Below are 16,552 nucleotides of genomic sequence, written 5' to 3'. Positions count from 1 at the left end.
GAGTCAGGCAGGACACCATATTATGAAGCACCTTGTACTTTATGGCAAGAAATTTGTTCTTCTATTGTAGGTAGCATAGAGAGCCACTAAAGAATTTTAAGTTAGGAAGTTATGTGATCCAACGTGTCTTAGACAAATAATGCTGAGTATGTATAGAAGATGGGTTGGAGGAATGAAATGAGAAGCTGAAAGACTATTACAGGGCTAGTAGACTGGTACAGGCAATCAGTGGTGTAGCCTGTGTATGGTGGTGAAGAGAGAGAGAGAAAGCAGAATGGAGGGTTGAGGGAGGCAACATACACACGTGAATGTAACAAATAAGAGTTTGATTTTACCAATTTATTTTACTTTTTTATCATGATAAATATACTCTTTAACCCCCATCCTCTATTTCTCCCATCCCGCTACCGACCTCCCCTCCAGTAACCAACCATTAGTTTGTTCTCTATAGTTAAGAGTCTCTCTCTCTTTTTCTTTGCTCATTTGTTTTTTAAATTATGCACAAGTGAAATCATATGGTATGTTTTTCTTTCTCTGACTGACTTTGTTTAGCACTCTACTCTCTGACTCCATCCATGTTGTTGTAAATGGCAAGATTTCATTCTTTTTGTAATGGCTGGATAATATGCCATTGGTATTGGGGAGGGTGCTGTGTGTATATATCACCACATCTTTATCCATTTATCTATCAGTTAATACTTGGACTGCTTCTGTGGTTTGGCTGTTGTAAATGATACAGCAATTTTGATTTTGTTTTTTAATTGATTTGATTGTATACTTTATTTAGAAAAGCCCAAGAGATACCATTTTGTAGTTAGGATTAACTGCCAAATTTGTGATAAATTCTATGAGAATCAGAAAGTGCTTAAGGAACGACTTTCTAGAATATGTTAGTTTTGAATGATGTGCACAATATAGTACGTGTAACTCAGTCTGAGGATTTGAAATGTTGACAGTGTTTTGGAATCATGAAGGAAAAAATCCTCAGAGTAGTTGAATGTGTGAGAATTATGGAATATAGAAAAATCAGTTGCTTCTCTTAATCTACTCTCAAAGAGGTATGAGAGTTAATAGCTGTTCTCAGATTTTTATTTTCTATGCTTAAGTTAATTACAGATATTTTAAAAACAAAAAAATAATATTCCCTATTTCAGCAACTTGTCCCTCTCCCTTCAATATTATGAACACTGTAATATGTCAGTAATAAAGATTTATTTAATTCTTTTTCATGGCTGTATAATATTCTTTTGTGTGGCTGCACCACAATTTAAAAAAGGATTTACCTGATCCTTTCTTTTTTTTTTTTTTTTAATTTTTTTTTTACCTGATCCTTTCTTGATAAATAATTATTTGCAATTTTTTTATTCTTATAAAAATATTTTAAAATAATACCTAAAAACAAACACTAAACTAGAGGTCAAATGCTGGATGTAGAATATTGGGTGAAAGTATGACTACTTAAAAATTTAAAAACTAATTCCCAAAGGTTGTACTAATTTATGACCTATACTCTTATCCAACTGTATGTGAGTGCCTGCTTCTCTTCCTACATGCCAACACTGGTATTAATCAGTCTTTAAAATGTTACTCAGTCTTCTAGGTGAAGAATAACCTGATTTAATTTATATTTTTAAAAATTATTGAGATCGAGTCTCATGTATCTTTGTGAACTGCTTGTTTTTGTTTTTTGTTTGGCAGAGGAAAATTTGACTAACTTGCCCAGTACTTTTTCCCATTTGCCTTTTGAGGGTGATTTTTAAAAATATTTTATTTATTTATTTATTTGTTTTCTTTTAAAGATTTTATTTATTCATTGGAGACAGAGCGAGAGAGGCACAGACACAGGCAGAGGGAGAAGCAGGCTCCATGCAGGGAGCCTGATGTGGGACTCGATCCCGGGTCTCCAGGATCAGGCCCTGGGCTGAAGGCGGTGCTAAACCGCTGAGCCATCTGGGCTGCCCTTAATTTTTTATTTTTATTTTTAAAGATTTTATTTATTTATTCATTCATTTATTTATTTATCTATTTTATCTATTTATCTATTTATTTATCTATTTATCTATTTATTTATCTATCTATCTATCTATCTATCTATCTATTTATTTATTTGAGATACACACACACAGAGAGGCAGAGACACAGGCAGAGGGAGAAGCAGGCTCCATGCAGGGAGCCCGATGTGGACTTGATCCTGGGACTCCAGGATCACACCCTGGGCTGAAGGCAGCGCTAAACTGCTGAGCCACCCGGGCTGCCCAGTATTTTATTTATTTATTTATTTTTAATTTTTTTTTTCCAATATTTTACTTTTAAGTAATTTCTATACCTACCATGGGGTTCGGACTGGCAACAGTGAGATCAAGAGTCACATGCTCCACTGACTGAGCCAGTCAGGCACCCCAAGGGTGATGTGTTTGAACATCCATTTTCATTGTAGAGTTGTATGAGGAATAGGTTTAAGAAAATGGATGATACCTACTCTGATTCTGGATACATTTGGAAGTCTTTTTTATTTTTGTATTTGAGAGATTATAGAAAGGGAAAGAAGCATTAGTTTTTTAGTTCTGGTGAGTGTTTTTCCTAAGTACCGAAAAAGATTGTGATGAATCCTATTTTTACTGAATATAGTACTCCAGCCATGCCCTTATTATTTGCTACTCTTTTGTATGATAATCTACCTCTGGAATGCTACTGTGTTACAGGGTGCCTTTGTCTTACTTGGGTAAACAGCAACATACTAAATTGCTAGCCTTTTTTTTTATTCCTGGTATATGAATTCCCCCTTAAGAAGAGGGATTTGATCTTTTTCTTTCTTTCTTTCTTTCTTTTTTTTTTTTTTAAGATTTTATTTATTTGACCATGCAGGGACCCGAGGGGGTTTTTCATCCCGGGTCTCCAGGATCAGGGCCCTGGGCTGAAGGCGGTGCTAAACCGCTGAGCCATTGGGCGGGGCCCCTTAATTTTTTTTTTTATTTTTAAAGATTTTATTTATTTTTTTAATTTTTATTTATTTATTATTTTTTTTATCTATTTATCTATTTATTTATCTATTTTTTTATCTATTTTTTTATCAAACTATCTATCTATCTATCTATTTTTTTAAATTTGAGAAACAAAACACCCGGGGGGGGGGGGAAAAGGGTTTCCCTGCAGGAGCCCGATGGGGTTTCCGGGCCCCCCAAAACCCCCCCCCCAAAAAAACTTAAAAAGGGGCCCCGGTTTTTTATTTTTTTTTTAATTTTTTTTTTTTTTTTTTTTTTTTTTTTTACCTTTGGGGGGCCCCCCCAAAAATTTTAATTTTTTTGGGGGGGGGGGGGGGGGGGGGGTTTTTTTTTTTGGGGGGGGGGGGGGGGGGGAAAAGGGGGGAAAAAAGGGGCCCCAAATTTTAAATTTTTTATTTTTTTAAAAATTTTAAAAAAAAAGGATTTTTAAAAAACGGTAAAAAAAGGGGAAAAAAAATTTTAAAAATTTTTTTAAAAAAACAAAAGGGGGGGGAAAAAAAGGGGGGGTTTTTTAAAAAAAATAAATAAAAATTTTTTTCTTTTTTAATTTTTTTTTTTTTTTTTAAAAAAAAAGGGGAAATTGAAAAAAAAAAAAAAAAAAAAAAAATTTTTTGGGGTTTTTAAAATTTTTTTTGGGGGTTTTTTCCCGGGGGGGGTTTTGGGGGTTTCCAGGGGGGGGGGAGGCAGAGACACAGGCAGAGGGAGAAGCAGGCTCCATGCAGGGAGCCCGATGTGGACTTGATCCTGGGACTCCAGGATCACACCCTGGGCTGAAGGCAGCGCTAAACTGCTGAGCCACCCGGGCTGCCCAGTATTTTATTTATTTATTTATTTTTAATTTTTTTTTTCCAATATTTTACTTTTAAGTAATTTCTATACCTACCATGGGGTTCGGACTGGCAACAGTGAGATCAAGAGTCACATGCTCCACTGACTGAGCCAGTCAGGCACCCCAAGGGTGATGTGTTTGAACATCCATTTTCATTGTAGAGTTGTATGAGGAATAGGTTTAAGAAAATGGATGATACCTACTCTGATTCTGGATACATTTGGAAGTCTTTTTTTATTTTTGTATTTGAGAGATTATAGAAAGGGAAAGAAGCATTAGTTTTTTAGTTCTGGTGAGTGTTTTTCCTAAGTACCGAAAAAGATTGTGATGAATCCTATTTTTACTGAATATAGTACTCCAGCCATGCCCTTATTATTTGCTACTCTTTTGTATGATAATCTACCTCTGGAATGCTACTGTGTTACAGGGTGCCTTTGTCTTACTTGGGTAAACAGCAACATACTAAATTGCTAGCCTTTTTTTTTATTCCTGGTATATGAATTCCCCCTTAAGAAGAGGGATTTGATCTTTTTCTTTCTTTCTTTCTTTCTTTTTTTTTTTTTTTAAGATTTTATTTATTTGACAGAGCACAAGCAGGGGTATTGGCAGGCAGAGGCAGAGGGGTATCATGACCCAAGCTGAACCACACAGAGGGGTATCATGACACTCAACCAGCTGAGCCACACAGGTGCCCAGAGAGGGATTTGATCTTACTACACAGCCTAATAGAGATTGTTCTGTGATGTCTAACTGAATTGCTTACTCCTTGCAGGGTGTTCCTGAAAAGAAAGTACTTCCCATCACTGTTCCCAAGTCACCAGCCTTTGCATTGAAGAACAGAATCCGAATGCCCACCAAAGAAGATGAGGTGATTCCCTGGGATAGAGGGAATTTTCTTCCTTTTACTTCATCAATTTAAACATTCTTCTTTTTTTTTTTTTTTTTTTAACATTCTTCTTTCTTAAGCTTAATGGAAGTCAAGGCAGTCACTCTTATCTGGAGTTGTCTTTAACAGTGGGTATGAACACTTGATCATCTTTTTTGCTCCCCCAAGAGCAAAGTAGTTGGTAAGGATATGAATCTTCTGGCTTTCAGTAGTGACTGGTTACAACTTATTAGAGGCTTGTCCATTTCTATAGTATTGAAAATCAGCCTGTCATAACTTGGATCAAAAGTTGCCAAGCCCTGTATTTTATTTTTCCTGAGCTATTGTCACCATTTAGTAGGGGACTTTTATTTTTTAAATTTTTTTTTTTTTAATTTATTTATGATAGTCACAGAGAGAGAGAGAGAGAGGCAGAGACACAGGCGGAGGGAGAAGCAGGCTCCATGCACTGGGAGCCCGACGTGGGATTCGATCCCGGGTCTCCAGGATCGTGCCCTGGGCCAAAGGCAGGCGCCAAACCACTGCGCCACCCAGGGATCCCTAGTAGGGGACTTTTAAAATTCATACTAAGAATGAATGAATGAATGAATGAATGAATAAATAAATAAATAATAAATAAAATTCATACTAAGCAGTTATATCTACCTTGTTTGATCTCCATTAACCCAAGGGTTGCTAAGGTTACTGGGTGGTGATGGTTCATGAAATTGGAATACATAAACTGTCATTGATCAGGCTAGTTTCTTATTACAGCTCCCATTTTATCTATAAATATCCAGAGTTAGGGTAATTTTATAGCAGATCTCAAGCCTTTTTATAGGTTCATTTGAAACTAAAACACATGGTAATCTTATGTTACCAGCTTGAACCCAAACAGCTTACTTGGTCCTATTCTGGGTTTGGCAACCATTAACTCCCAGTCACATGTTTTAGTGGAGTCTGGAGGCTGGGTCAAAGAAGAGGCCAAGGTATATGCTTAGTTAGTACCTCTCTTCTGTTCTTCATTTTGTTCACACTGTTTGATCTCATTTCGTTTTTATAACTCCCTGTGATAAACTTTAGATCCTTTAAGAGTAATTGTGTTAGTCCTTTATCAAATGCTTTCACACTGGTCTCCCCCCTATGAAGTGGTAGATGACTTAGGTATTATCTCTCTTTGGTAGAAAAGGAAGCAAAGACACCTATGGAGGTTGAGTGACTTGCCTTAACGATTTCTTTCAAATACCGTCTTTTTACTCCACATTCTGAGGAGGTAAGAGAGAACTTGTGTCTAAACTACAGTTTTTCCCTTAGGAAGAGGAGGAGCCGGTAGTGATAAGAGCTCAACCTGTGCCACATTATGGGGTACCTTTTAAGCCCCAAATCCCAGAGGCAAGAACTGTGGAAATATGTCCTTTTTCTTTTGATTCTCGAGACAAAGAACGTCAGTTACAGAAGGAGAAGAAAATAAAAGAACTGCAGAAAGGAGAGGTAGGTGTTTCCATTTCTGCAAGTAGCATAATACGGTTCTTTGATCTGTCACAGATAATCTTTTATGTTGCACTTTTAGCTATAAAATCACTGACTTCCTTTGATCCCTCTAAGAACCTTATGAAGTATAAATAGGGGAAGTTTTTAACAACCCTTCTGGCACAAGGAGATTAAGCGACTTGCCTATGATCGTGTTGCCAGTTATTGGCAATATTGGGAGGATAACCTAGATTTCCTTTTGAGCCCCTTACTCTTTCTGCTGTACATACCATGCTGCTTTGAAAACTGGCCTTTTCTGTATTTAAGATTCATCCAGATATTCTGGAGCAGTTCTTACTTTCTGGCTGGAGAAACCTTAGGGTCTTAAGGCTTATGTCTTCGTTTCTATTAGGTGCCCAAGTTTAAGGCACTTCCTTTGCCTCATTTTGACACCATTAACCTGCCAGAGAAGAAGGTGAAGAACGTAACTCAGATTGAGCCTTTCTGCTTGGAGACTGACAGAAGAGGTGCTCTGAAGGCACAGACATGGAAGCATCAGGTGGGGAACGGGGAGAGCAGCTGAAATGTTCATTGCTTCATTGTTGGTGTGTTAGAATATGTAGACCCACTACCCTGAAGCTCATCTGAGAACTAACATACTGAATTCAGGAGCTCTCACTCTAAATCAAGAATCAGACTTTCTCTATAAAAGACCAGATAATAGGGTGCCTGGGTGGCTCAGTTGGTTAAGCATCCAATTCTTGATTTCAGCTTAGGTCATGGTCTCAGAATTCTGGGATTGAGCCCCATGGTAGGGCTCCCTGCTCAGCAGGGAGTCTGCTTGTCTCCCCCTTCCCTTTGCCTCTCCCCTGCTTGCGCGCACACACTCTCATGAATAAATCTTTAAATAATAAAAAACAAAAGACCAGATGGTAAATATTTTAGATTAGGTAAATATTTTAGATGGTAAATATTTTAGGTTACATACTGTCTGTCACATATTCTGGATGTGTGTGTGTGTGAGTGTGTGTGTTTAAACCCTTTGAAAATGTGAAAATCAGTCTTAGCTCCAGGGCTATACAAAAAGGGATTGCAAGCTATGTTTGGCCTACAGGCTGAAGTTTGCTGACCTCTTCTCCCAGTGATCATCTGGGGAATGTGAAAACCGACAGGCCTTTTTTGCATCAAGAGTTTAAGATCTTTTCTATTCCACTATTAGATTTGTTCATTATGTGTTCAGCCCTTTTTGTTGGTGTTTTGATAAGAAACAGTATGGTGAGAATAGATCCTCAGTGTAGTATGCTGTTTTCTCAACATAGTGTGCTGTTTGTTCTTTGTAGATGACAGGTGATTAAAAACAATTAATTGGTTGTTGGCTGGTATAATTGGGATCTAATTCTTCCCTATTTGGAAAAAAAATTCCCCTGAACCCCTAAGTTTGTCCATGTTTTTGTAGAATCACTTATCATGGACTCTGTCCAAAAGGAGTTCTGGGCTAATCTTTCTAGGAAATCAAGTGATATGACTACATGACTGCACATAGGCTCCCTTGGTGGTGGTATTCCCTAGGAAAACTTAGGTCTGTTGTTTTGGAAGTAGTAGTGAATCAATCTTTCCAGGACCATGACACAAAATGTCTGTGTGGGATATTTCCTATAAAAAAATTTTTTTTAAGTTTTTAAACATACATAAACGTAGAGAGGATAGCGTAATGATCCTCCATGAACCTGTCAGTTGGTTCTATAATGAACAAAACATGGATAATCTTATTTCATCCGTATTTCTACCTACTTAACTCTATACTGGATATTTCTACAAAGGATTACTTTGAAGTAAATCTAGATATCACCTCATTTCATCCAAAAAAAGCAAGGAAATATATGTATCTTTATATCTTCAGTATGTATCTTTAAAAATGTAAGTATAGGGGATCCCTGGGTGGCTCAGTGGTTTGGCACCTGCCTTTGGCCCAGGGCGTGATCCTGGAGTGCCGAGGTTGAGTCCCAAGTCGGGCTTCCTGCATGGAGCCTGTTTCTCCCTCTGCCTGTGTCTCTGCCTCTCTCTCTCTCTCTCTGTGTGTGTGTGTGTGTGTCTCTCTCATGAATAGATGGGTGGAATCTTTAAAAATAAACAAATAAATAAGTATAAAAACCCCATAATACTATCACACATAAAAAGATTAATAGTAATCCCTTAGTAGTGACAAATAGAGTTCTTAAATCCTCAAATCTCTAATAATTTTTTTAGACAGTTGAATTGTTCCAATCAGGATCCAAATAAGGCCCACATATTGCATTTGTTTGATAAATCTCTAAATCCCTTTTTCTCTATAGGCTTCTCTATTTACATATTACTTGTGGGATAGACTGGCTTGTTTGTCCTATAAATTTTCCACAATCCTGACTTTGATCATTGTAGTCTCATGGTGTTATTTAATGTGTTCCTGTACCTTCTGTATTTCCTATAAATGAGTAGTTAGATCTAGAGACTTGATAAAATTCTGGTTAGATTTGGGGCACCTGGATGGCTCAGTTGGCTAATTGACTGCCTTCACCTTAGGTCATTAACTCAGGGTCCTGAAATTGAGCCCTGAGTCGGGCTCCTTGCTCAGCAGGGAGTCTGCTTCTCTCTCTCTCCTCTCTCTCCGCCCTCCCCCCTCACTTATGCTTTCTCACTTTCTCTCAAATAAATAAATAAAATCTTGTTTTTGTTTTTTTTTTTTTTAAGATTTTATTTATTCATTCATGATAGACATAGAGAGAGGCAGAGACACAGGCAGAGGGAGAAGCAGGCTCCACGCTGGGAACCCGATGCGGGACTCAATCCCGGGACTCCAGGATCACTCCCTGGACCAAAGGCAGGTGCCAAACTGCTGAGCCACCCAGGGATCCTCTAAATAAATAAAATCTTAAAAAAAAAAAAAAATTCTGGTTAGATTCTTTTGGGGTTTAGGAGAGAGAGAATATTTTATAGATGATCCCATCCAAGGGTATATAATGTCCACATGTTTACTTTTGTGATGTTCAGATAGACCTTAAAAGTACCTTAAAGATATTTTCTAGTTTTCAGTGGATTCAGAGGTTGTCAGTGTGATCTACTCAGTGTAAAGGAGATTTTAACTGGGGTTTAGATGAAGTCATTTAGAAACATTAGTCTTGAGCTACTGAGGCAGCAGTCATGGAGAATTATGCTGTTGCTTATCTTTTTTTTCTTTTAAGATTTTTATTTATTTGAGAGAGGGAGTGAGAGTGAACATGAGGACATGAGGAAGAACAGAGGGAGAAGCAGACTCCCCGCTGAGTGGGGAATCTGATGTGGGGCTTGATCCCAGGACTCCAGGATCATGGTCTGAGCCAAAGGCAGACATTTAACCAACTGAGCCACCCAGGTGCCCCAATGCTGTTGCTTATCTAACAGACTTTGTATCTATTAGCTGGAGGAAGAACTGAAACAGCAGAAAGAAGCGGCTTGCTTCAAGGCTCGTCCAAACACCGTCATCTCCCAGGAGCCCTTTGTTCCCAAGAAAGAGAAGAAATCCGTTGCTGGTAGTGTTATATGTTCTCTTGGGGAATCAGGGAAGAATTGTCAGACTTCCTAGGGGGTATGCTTGGACTCAGTTATGACAGTATCAGCTGTGTCAACCAGAAGCATTTGCCTTTAGAGGCTCTAGTTGTCCTCTTCTTAGACGAGGTTTTTTGTCTTTGTTGAACCCAGCAGCTGTGTTGAGTTTGCCACATGTGTTGGGTCCAGAACAAGAGCTTGGGCAAAGGCAGCTGACATTTCAATAGCAGTTATGGGCCTTACTTAACCAAAGAGTAGTAAGTGTGGGAGGAAGAGCCAGGACTTCTTTCTGGAGTTCATCATGTAACACGGCTTAGATATAAACGTTTGATTCCTTAAGCACTGGGTAGGATGTCAGAAAATTGAATTCTCCTCCCTACATCTATCTCAGAATTACTATGTAGTTTTGAGCAAGCTGTTTCATCTGTGTGGGTCTTTGCTTTTCTCCTAATTAGATGGTTTCCAGGACCTTCCAACTGTTAAAATTCTAGGACTTTTTGTATGTGGTATACTCCACCTTTCTGCTAACAGGGCTTCCCTAGAGTTTAACCTTTTTGTTGCTGTATCAAGGGGGATAGGTTTATGCAAATCCTGCTTGTGCACCAATATTCTCTCTGTTTCTGTACTCAGAGGGCCTTTCTGGTTCTCTAGTTCAGGAACCTTTTCAGCTGGCCACCGAGAAGAGAGCCAAGGAGCGACAGGAACTGGAAAAGAGAATGGCTGAGGTAGAAGCTCAGAAAGTCCAGCAGTTGGAGGAGGCCAGGCACCAGGAGGAAGAGCAGAAGAGGGAGGAGCTGGCCAGGCTACGGAAAGAACTGGTAACTGGGCAGCATGAGCATTCACTAACCCATGGTTGTCTTCTTTTTGTGTTATCTGTACCTTGCCTTGTTCCAGAAAGGATCTAAGGTGGTCTACAAGGACATATCAAAGATGAGTGAAAGCAGAAAATTACACAAACCAAGAATAGTAACAAAGTTGTGATGTGAACAGCATTAAAACTGCACATTGTGATCCATGTATCCGCTAAGTTTGAGCCATAATTTTGGCTTTTTAGGAACCAACCTGTTGGTTACAAAACTCTCAGTGTTCATGAAATATAAATCAGCTAGTTTAAAAAAAATTATTTTCATTCATTCATTCATTCATTTATTTATTTATTTATTTATTTATTTATTTATTTATTTATATTTATGATAGTCACAGAGAGAGAGAGAGAGAGGCAGAGACACAGGCAGAAGGAGAAGCAGGCTCCATGCACCGGGAGCCCAATGTGGGATTCGATCCCGGGTCTCCAGGATCGCGCCCTGGGCCAAAGGCAGGCGCCAAACCGCTGCGCCACCCAGGGATTCCAAAAAACATTTATTCTTGATACTGAATTCAGACAGAATTTCTTCCAGGGGTCTTCATAAGAAGGATATCATGTGGCATAGCATGCACAGTGATGCATTCCTAGGACTTTTATATTTATCTAACTTATCTTTATTTATATTTTATTATTTCCTTTAGACTTAAGAAAACCAATGTGATTTTATAACTTCGACAAGAATATGTAGTTAGAGAAGGACATGAGAATTATGTGGCAACTATATTTTCATTTTCCTCTTAATTGACTTAGATTCCTTTTGGTGATAGTGCATATTAGTCTATGTGACCTTCGATGCTTACACTTCAATGCATGATGATTTAGTTATTAAGTTATCCAGAAAAAAAGCTTAATTCACATTAAGGACTTTTTCATTAGGAGGGCGGGCAGCAAGCCACATTAACTGCATTAATGAGGGAAGAGTTTCAGATGGAACTTCATGTGATTGATAAAAGGATCATTATTATAAATACATAGGTTGTTGCAGTTTTGTCTAAAAAGGCCAGGCCAGGGATGCCTGGGTGGCTCAGTGGTTTGAGCATCTGCCTTTGGTTTGGGGCATGATCCCAGTCCTGGGATCGAGTCCTGCATCGGGCTCCCTGTGTGGAGCCTGCTTCTCCCTCGGCCTGTGTCTCTGCCTCTCTCTCTCTCTGTGTGTGTCTCTTCTGAACAAATAAATTTTTTAAAATAAATTAAATAAATAAAAAGCCTAGGCCAGCTGTTGATACTGCTGTTGGCAGAGATGACTGTGACCTCAAGGAAGGCTCTAGAGACAAATTATTAAAGGGACTAGCTTCTTGGCAAAATCCAAGCTGCCATTTGCTGATTAGGCAAAATAATAAAATAGTCCCTGCTCTAGATATGTTCACAAAACCAGCCTTTTTTCCAGCCTGAAGTTCTTTGATTTTTCTTCAACACTTGGTACTGCCTCTTGTGTTTATCCCCATCATAGAGGTGCTACTTACAGTGATTCTCAGTATAGGCTTTGCTAAAGTACAGTTTAGGCAATGCTAGTTAGCTGTCGTCTAACCTGACTTAATTCAGGATTGATTTTAGACTGCCCAGAAGGATGGATGGCCTTCTTCCAGCAACTCTTCCTGGTTATTGGGGGGGTTTTTTGTCGTTGTTTTTTGTTTGTTTGTTTTGTCTATGGTTTTGGTGAATATTAAGACTCAATAAGCTTAAGATGGTCCCCTGACAGATTCATTTTTTGGGGTTGTTGTTGTTTTACATATAGTGTATTATTAGTTTCAGAGGTAGAGTTTAGTGATTCATCAGTCTTATGTAATACCCAGTACTCATTACATCACATGCCCTCCTTAATGTTAACCTATCCCCCCATCCCCTCCTCTGGCAGATTCTTAATATATCTCTTTTCTGTAATAAACAATCAAGTTGGAGTTAGGCTTAATGTTCTTTAATGCAAGTTGAAGGATCCCGCAAGATCTGAATAGAAACCTACTTGACTCCAAAGTTCGTGTGTTTTTCCATTATGCTGTGTTGCCTCGCCTCCTCCACCACCCCCACCTTTGGATTAGTGACTTGGATCTATAAGACTATATAAGCATTTTCTCAAGAAGAAAAAGATTAAAACAACTATATGCATAGTTCTCATATCCTGATCAGTGGTAACTATCTTTCCTTACTCTGCAGGTACACAAGGCAAATCCAATACGCAAGTACCAGGGTGTGGAAGTAAAGTCAAGTGACCAGCCTCTGACTGTGCCTGTTTCTCCCAAGTTCTCCACTCGATTCCACTGCTAACCTCGGCTGTGAGCTACAGGCACCACCTGGGAAGAGGAGCTGCTCTTTTCACGAAACCAGGAGCCTTCTTTCCTTGTCACCAGGGCAATAGAGAGAACCCATTTCTCCAGACTTTACCTGCTCATGCACAGCAGCATACATGACAAGTGTGGACTCCAGTCTTGTTGAGAATTGTTTTCCTACATTATTGAGGCTAATAATGAGACTCATGCATATCTTGCTCTGATTCCATGTAGTTATTTCCTTTGAACTCGCATCAGTCAACCTTTAATGAGTCTTAACTCTGACTAGTATCAGCACAGTATACTTTCTTTTGCCTCTTTGCCCTCTCCCCCCTTCTTTTTATTTTAATCAGAAAATAAAGATAGTTAAATACTAAGATAGAATTTAAGTCATGGCTTACCTGAGGAACAGTTAATATATCAGATTCTTGGGATCCCTGGGTGGCGCAGCGGTTTGGCGCCTGCCTTTGGCCCAGGGCACGATCCTGGAGACCCGGGATCGAATCCCACGTCGGGCATGGAGCCTGCTTCTCCCTCTGCCTGTGTCTCTGCCTCTCTCTCTCTCTCTGTGACTATCATAAATAAATAAAACTAAAATATATATATATATCAGATTCTTTCCTCATCTCTGCACAAAATGAATTTTGAGTTAAGGAGCCTGTCTCTACAAAGGGTGGAAGCTTCATTAACCATGCAATCATGAGGAAGACCATGGACTGACAGGGAGCTTTGCAGCAGCCATCAGCAGACTTTGGGGCAGAGCTGCTGTTAAGGCACTGTCTTCCCTTGTCAGTGCTGATAATAACAGAATGCCATGTGGTACACTTTTTAAGTCCTCCATAAACTGGAATGGAATAAACATGTTTGTCTTCCCCTCCCTGATTTTGTTACTTCATGTTTTTAATTCTATCAGGCCCCTTGGGAGGTACATCTTATTGGGGTAAATGGGTACTTAGAGAGGAGGAAGGGTCCAGGAACTTTTTAAAGCAGAGGCCCTGTCCTTAGAGGAAAGTGCTTTGTAATGTTTTTCTATCCTTACATATTTTGAACTCCCTCTCAGGAACCACTCTGAAAGGCAATCATGTGTGTTATACCTTCACACAGACATGTGCCTTCTTCCCTAAATGTGCTTTTTCTCAGCTGGTAAACTTCTTTACAAGACTAAAGTAAAATCTTTTTCATAAGTCCTTTCTTGACCACCTGACCTCTGCTGGGATGATCTCTTCCTTCTGTGTGCCTCCCAAATGTTTCTTCTATATGTCTCTAGTAGAACAATTATACCACGAATTATTTGTACTTGTTCAGAAACTGGTAGAGACCCAGATAGCTAAAATTTTCTTATTCCTTGAAAACAAAAGTTATGTTAGTCATCTCTATATTCTTTTGTAGCTGGCACAAAATTTGCTAGATCCATGTTAAATAGGGTATTTCTTTTAGACTTGACATCATCTATGAACTCTACTCTTTACTCATGCTCTACTCCTGTGCTAAGAGATATAAAAGCATCTATATCCTGCCCAGGCCAGTTCCAGTGACCGTAGAAGATAGTAAACCTATTTTATGTTCCTTTCATTTGTTTGTTCAGTGAGCATTATTAACAGGCCATTGTAGATTCAGTGATGGATACAAAGCAAGACATGATTTGCAGATCCCTGAGCCTCCTGAAGACCCACAGACTGGTGCAAAATACAGTTCCTTTATTCATTTCCTAGAAGTCTAGTATACAGGTCTATACCTACTTATGTAAATCATTTAACAACTATTTATTTGATGCTACTATACCTACTTTGGAACTACTTACTTAGTCTCTGGGAATACAGCAATGAACAGAAATAGAAGAACTTGCTTTCACGGAGCTACCTTTTAGGGGGGAAGACAGGCCATAAGCCAGTAACTGTCCTCTCTTCTATCATGTGGTAAATGTTTCTCCTACTGCTTTGTGAAGAATAGAATGGAATGGGATGGAGGGCATGTAAGGTTGGAAACAGGAATGTATGAGCTAGTAGGAGCCTGGTCTGGGGTAGTAGCAGTGGAGGTGATGAGAAATGGTTGGGTTCTGAGCGTATCTTGAAGTTGTAACCGGCAAGAGTTGCTGACGTATTGGTTCTCGTATGCAAGAAAGAGAGTAGTTGAGGAGGGTACCCAGATATCAGTCCTATGAGAAATCCAGTTCTATCCCAAGTCCTCCTCCGTTCTTGCAGATTCCTGGAGGGCCTTCATTGTTTCTGGTCATCTCTTGTTGTTGGGTTTTTTTCCTGTTCAATCCTTGAGCTCTGTGTCTATTCTCTGTAGCCTTCCCTCCTCTCGTGTTAGTTTTCTGACAGTCCACCGTCATTCTTATACATCATTCATATACTTCTATCTATCAGGTGTTTTATATATTTTGCCCATTTTTTGTTTTTAGTCATTTCAGGTAGGAGAATAAATCCAGCCCTCAAATTGAGGTTTCTGGAAAGAGTATTACCAAGAATTATAGACCTAGGGGATCCTTCTGGATTACCCTCTCCACACAGACCCATGTTGGGATGGTAATATATGACAGTTTTGGAGAGGCAACAGAATGGGATTACATTACTTGAGAGCAAAGAGCTTAAAATTGAGATGCAGACATCCATTGCTTCCTGCTTCTCAGACTTCCTCAGTTTCCCAACAGCTGGCTGTTTCTCCTCAGTTCTGTCTGTCTCATACTGAGTTCTCTTTTGGGACCACCTCACATGACCCTTATTTCTAACACAGTCTACCATTTCTTCTGAAGCTCAAAATTTCCACTTTTATCTTACAGAGGAAGTCAGGTTCTTTATCCCTTCAGGCTATATTCTGGAGGGAGCTTCTCTTTCAACACTCTGAGGTTGCTCTGAAATTTTCCTAAGCAAAGAACATGTCCTCTGATAGGAACTTACTTACTTTTACTGAGAAATCTGGCTGTCACACTTCGCTTGGCAATTTTGCAAAGCTCCTAGCTCATGCGCACATGCAGATGGTTAGAATTCTCTCAATTTCTGGGAAAGACTTTGTTTTCAATGTTGTTTTGACTTGGTCATGGTTTCCCCATTGCTAATAGTCTTGTGCTCTTTAACATATTTGTAAGATTACTGTCCACTCTTAATTTGGTTGGTCATTTTGCTTTGTGTGATTGCTTTGTTGCCATCTTGACTGCTGTTTTATTCCTTGCTGGTTCTTTTGCACAGTTTTGTCCCTGGAGACTGGAGCTTGGGTGGTAGACAGGCTATAGTTGCAGCCGCTCCAGAGTTGAACAGGGATGAGACCTGTATACAAGGCATTATAATACAAGATAAGATGTGACTGAGTAATGTGAGACACAGAAAGTACTGGGGGAGCTCAGAGATTCTTTTGGGAGGTGAGAATGCAATTCTTAAAAATGTTTCTTTAAGTAAAAATTGCCAAAGTAGTATAATATGTCTTTTGGAAACAATTAAAATAATACAGACCATATAGAATAAACCATGCAAATCTCCTTATTTCCCTACTCCGTTTCCCAGGAGTACCCCACTGATAACAGTTGCATATTCTTCCAGAATGTTTTTATGTATATAGACCTCTAGAGCATTTTTCTTTTTTTTTTTTTTTTTGTAACAATAAGATTATAGTATTCTGCATTTGTTTTTAATTTGTTCTTTGAAATGTTATACATTCACATGGGTTCAGAATTCACAAGATACAAAGGTAAATAAAGTT

General features: G+C 39.0%; 1 protein-coding gene across 4 annotated transcripts in view; it reads left to right on the top strand.

Moving 5' to 3' along the window:
• The window catches only part of TPX2 (TPX2 microtubule nucleation factor), a 64,615-nt gene extending 48,297 nt beyond the window's left edge, over positions 1-16,318 (top strand). For 3 of the 4 annotated variants that reach the window (XM_041732165.1, XM_041732167.1, XM_041732166.1), the window contains 6 exons: positions 4,604-4,699; positions 6,011-6,187; positions 6,579-6,725; positions 9,600-9,711; positions 10,358-10,545; positions 12,744-16,318. In XM_041732165.1, the coding sequence (XP_041588099.1) occupies positions 4,604-4,699; positions 6,011-6,187; positions 6,579-6,725; positions 9,600-9,711; positions 10,358-10,545; positions 12,744-12,854 (831 nt within the window). In that variant the 3' untranslated portion in view covers positions 12,855-16,318. The remainder of the gene's footprint in view (positions 1-4,603; positions 4,700-6,010; positions 6,188-6,578; positions 6,726-9,599; positions 9,712-10,357; positions 10,546-12,743) is intronic. The other variant, XM_041732168.1, reaches the window with a different exon arrangement.
• The last annotated feature ends 234 nt before the right edge of the window (positions 16,319-16,552 follow it).

Source organism: Vulpes lagopus, chromosome 18 (assembly GCF_018345385.1).
Source record: "Vulpes lagopus strain Blue_001 chromosome 18, ASM1834538v1, whole genome shotgun sequence".
NCBI classification, from domain to species: domain Eukaryota; kingdom Metazoa; phylum Chordata; class Mammalia; order Carnivora; family Canidae; genus Vulpes; species Vulpes lagopus.
Note: the sequence above shows the minus strand (reverse complement) of the source record. Positions and strands in the feature narration are given on the sequence as shown.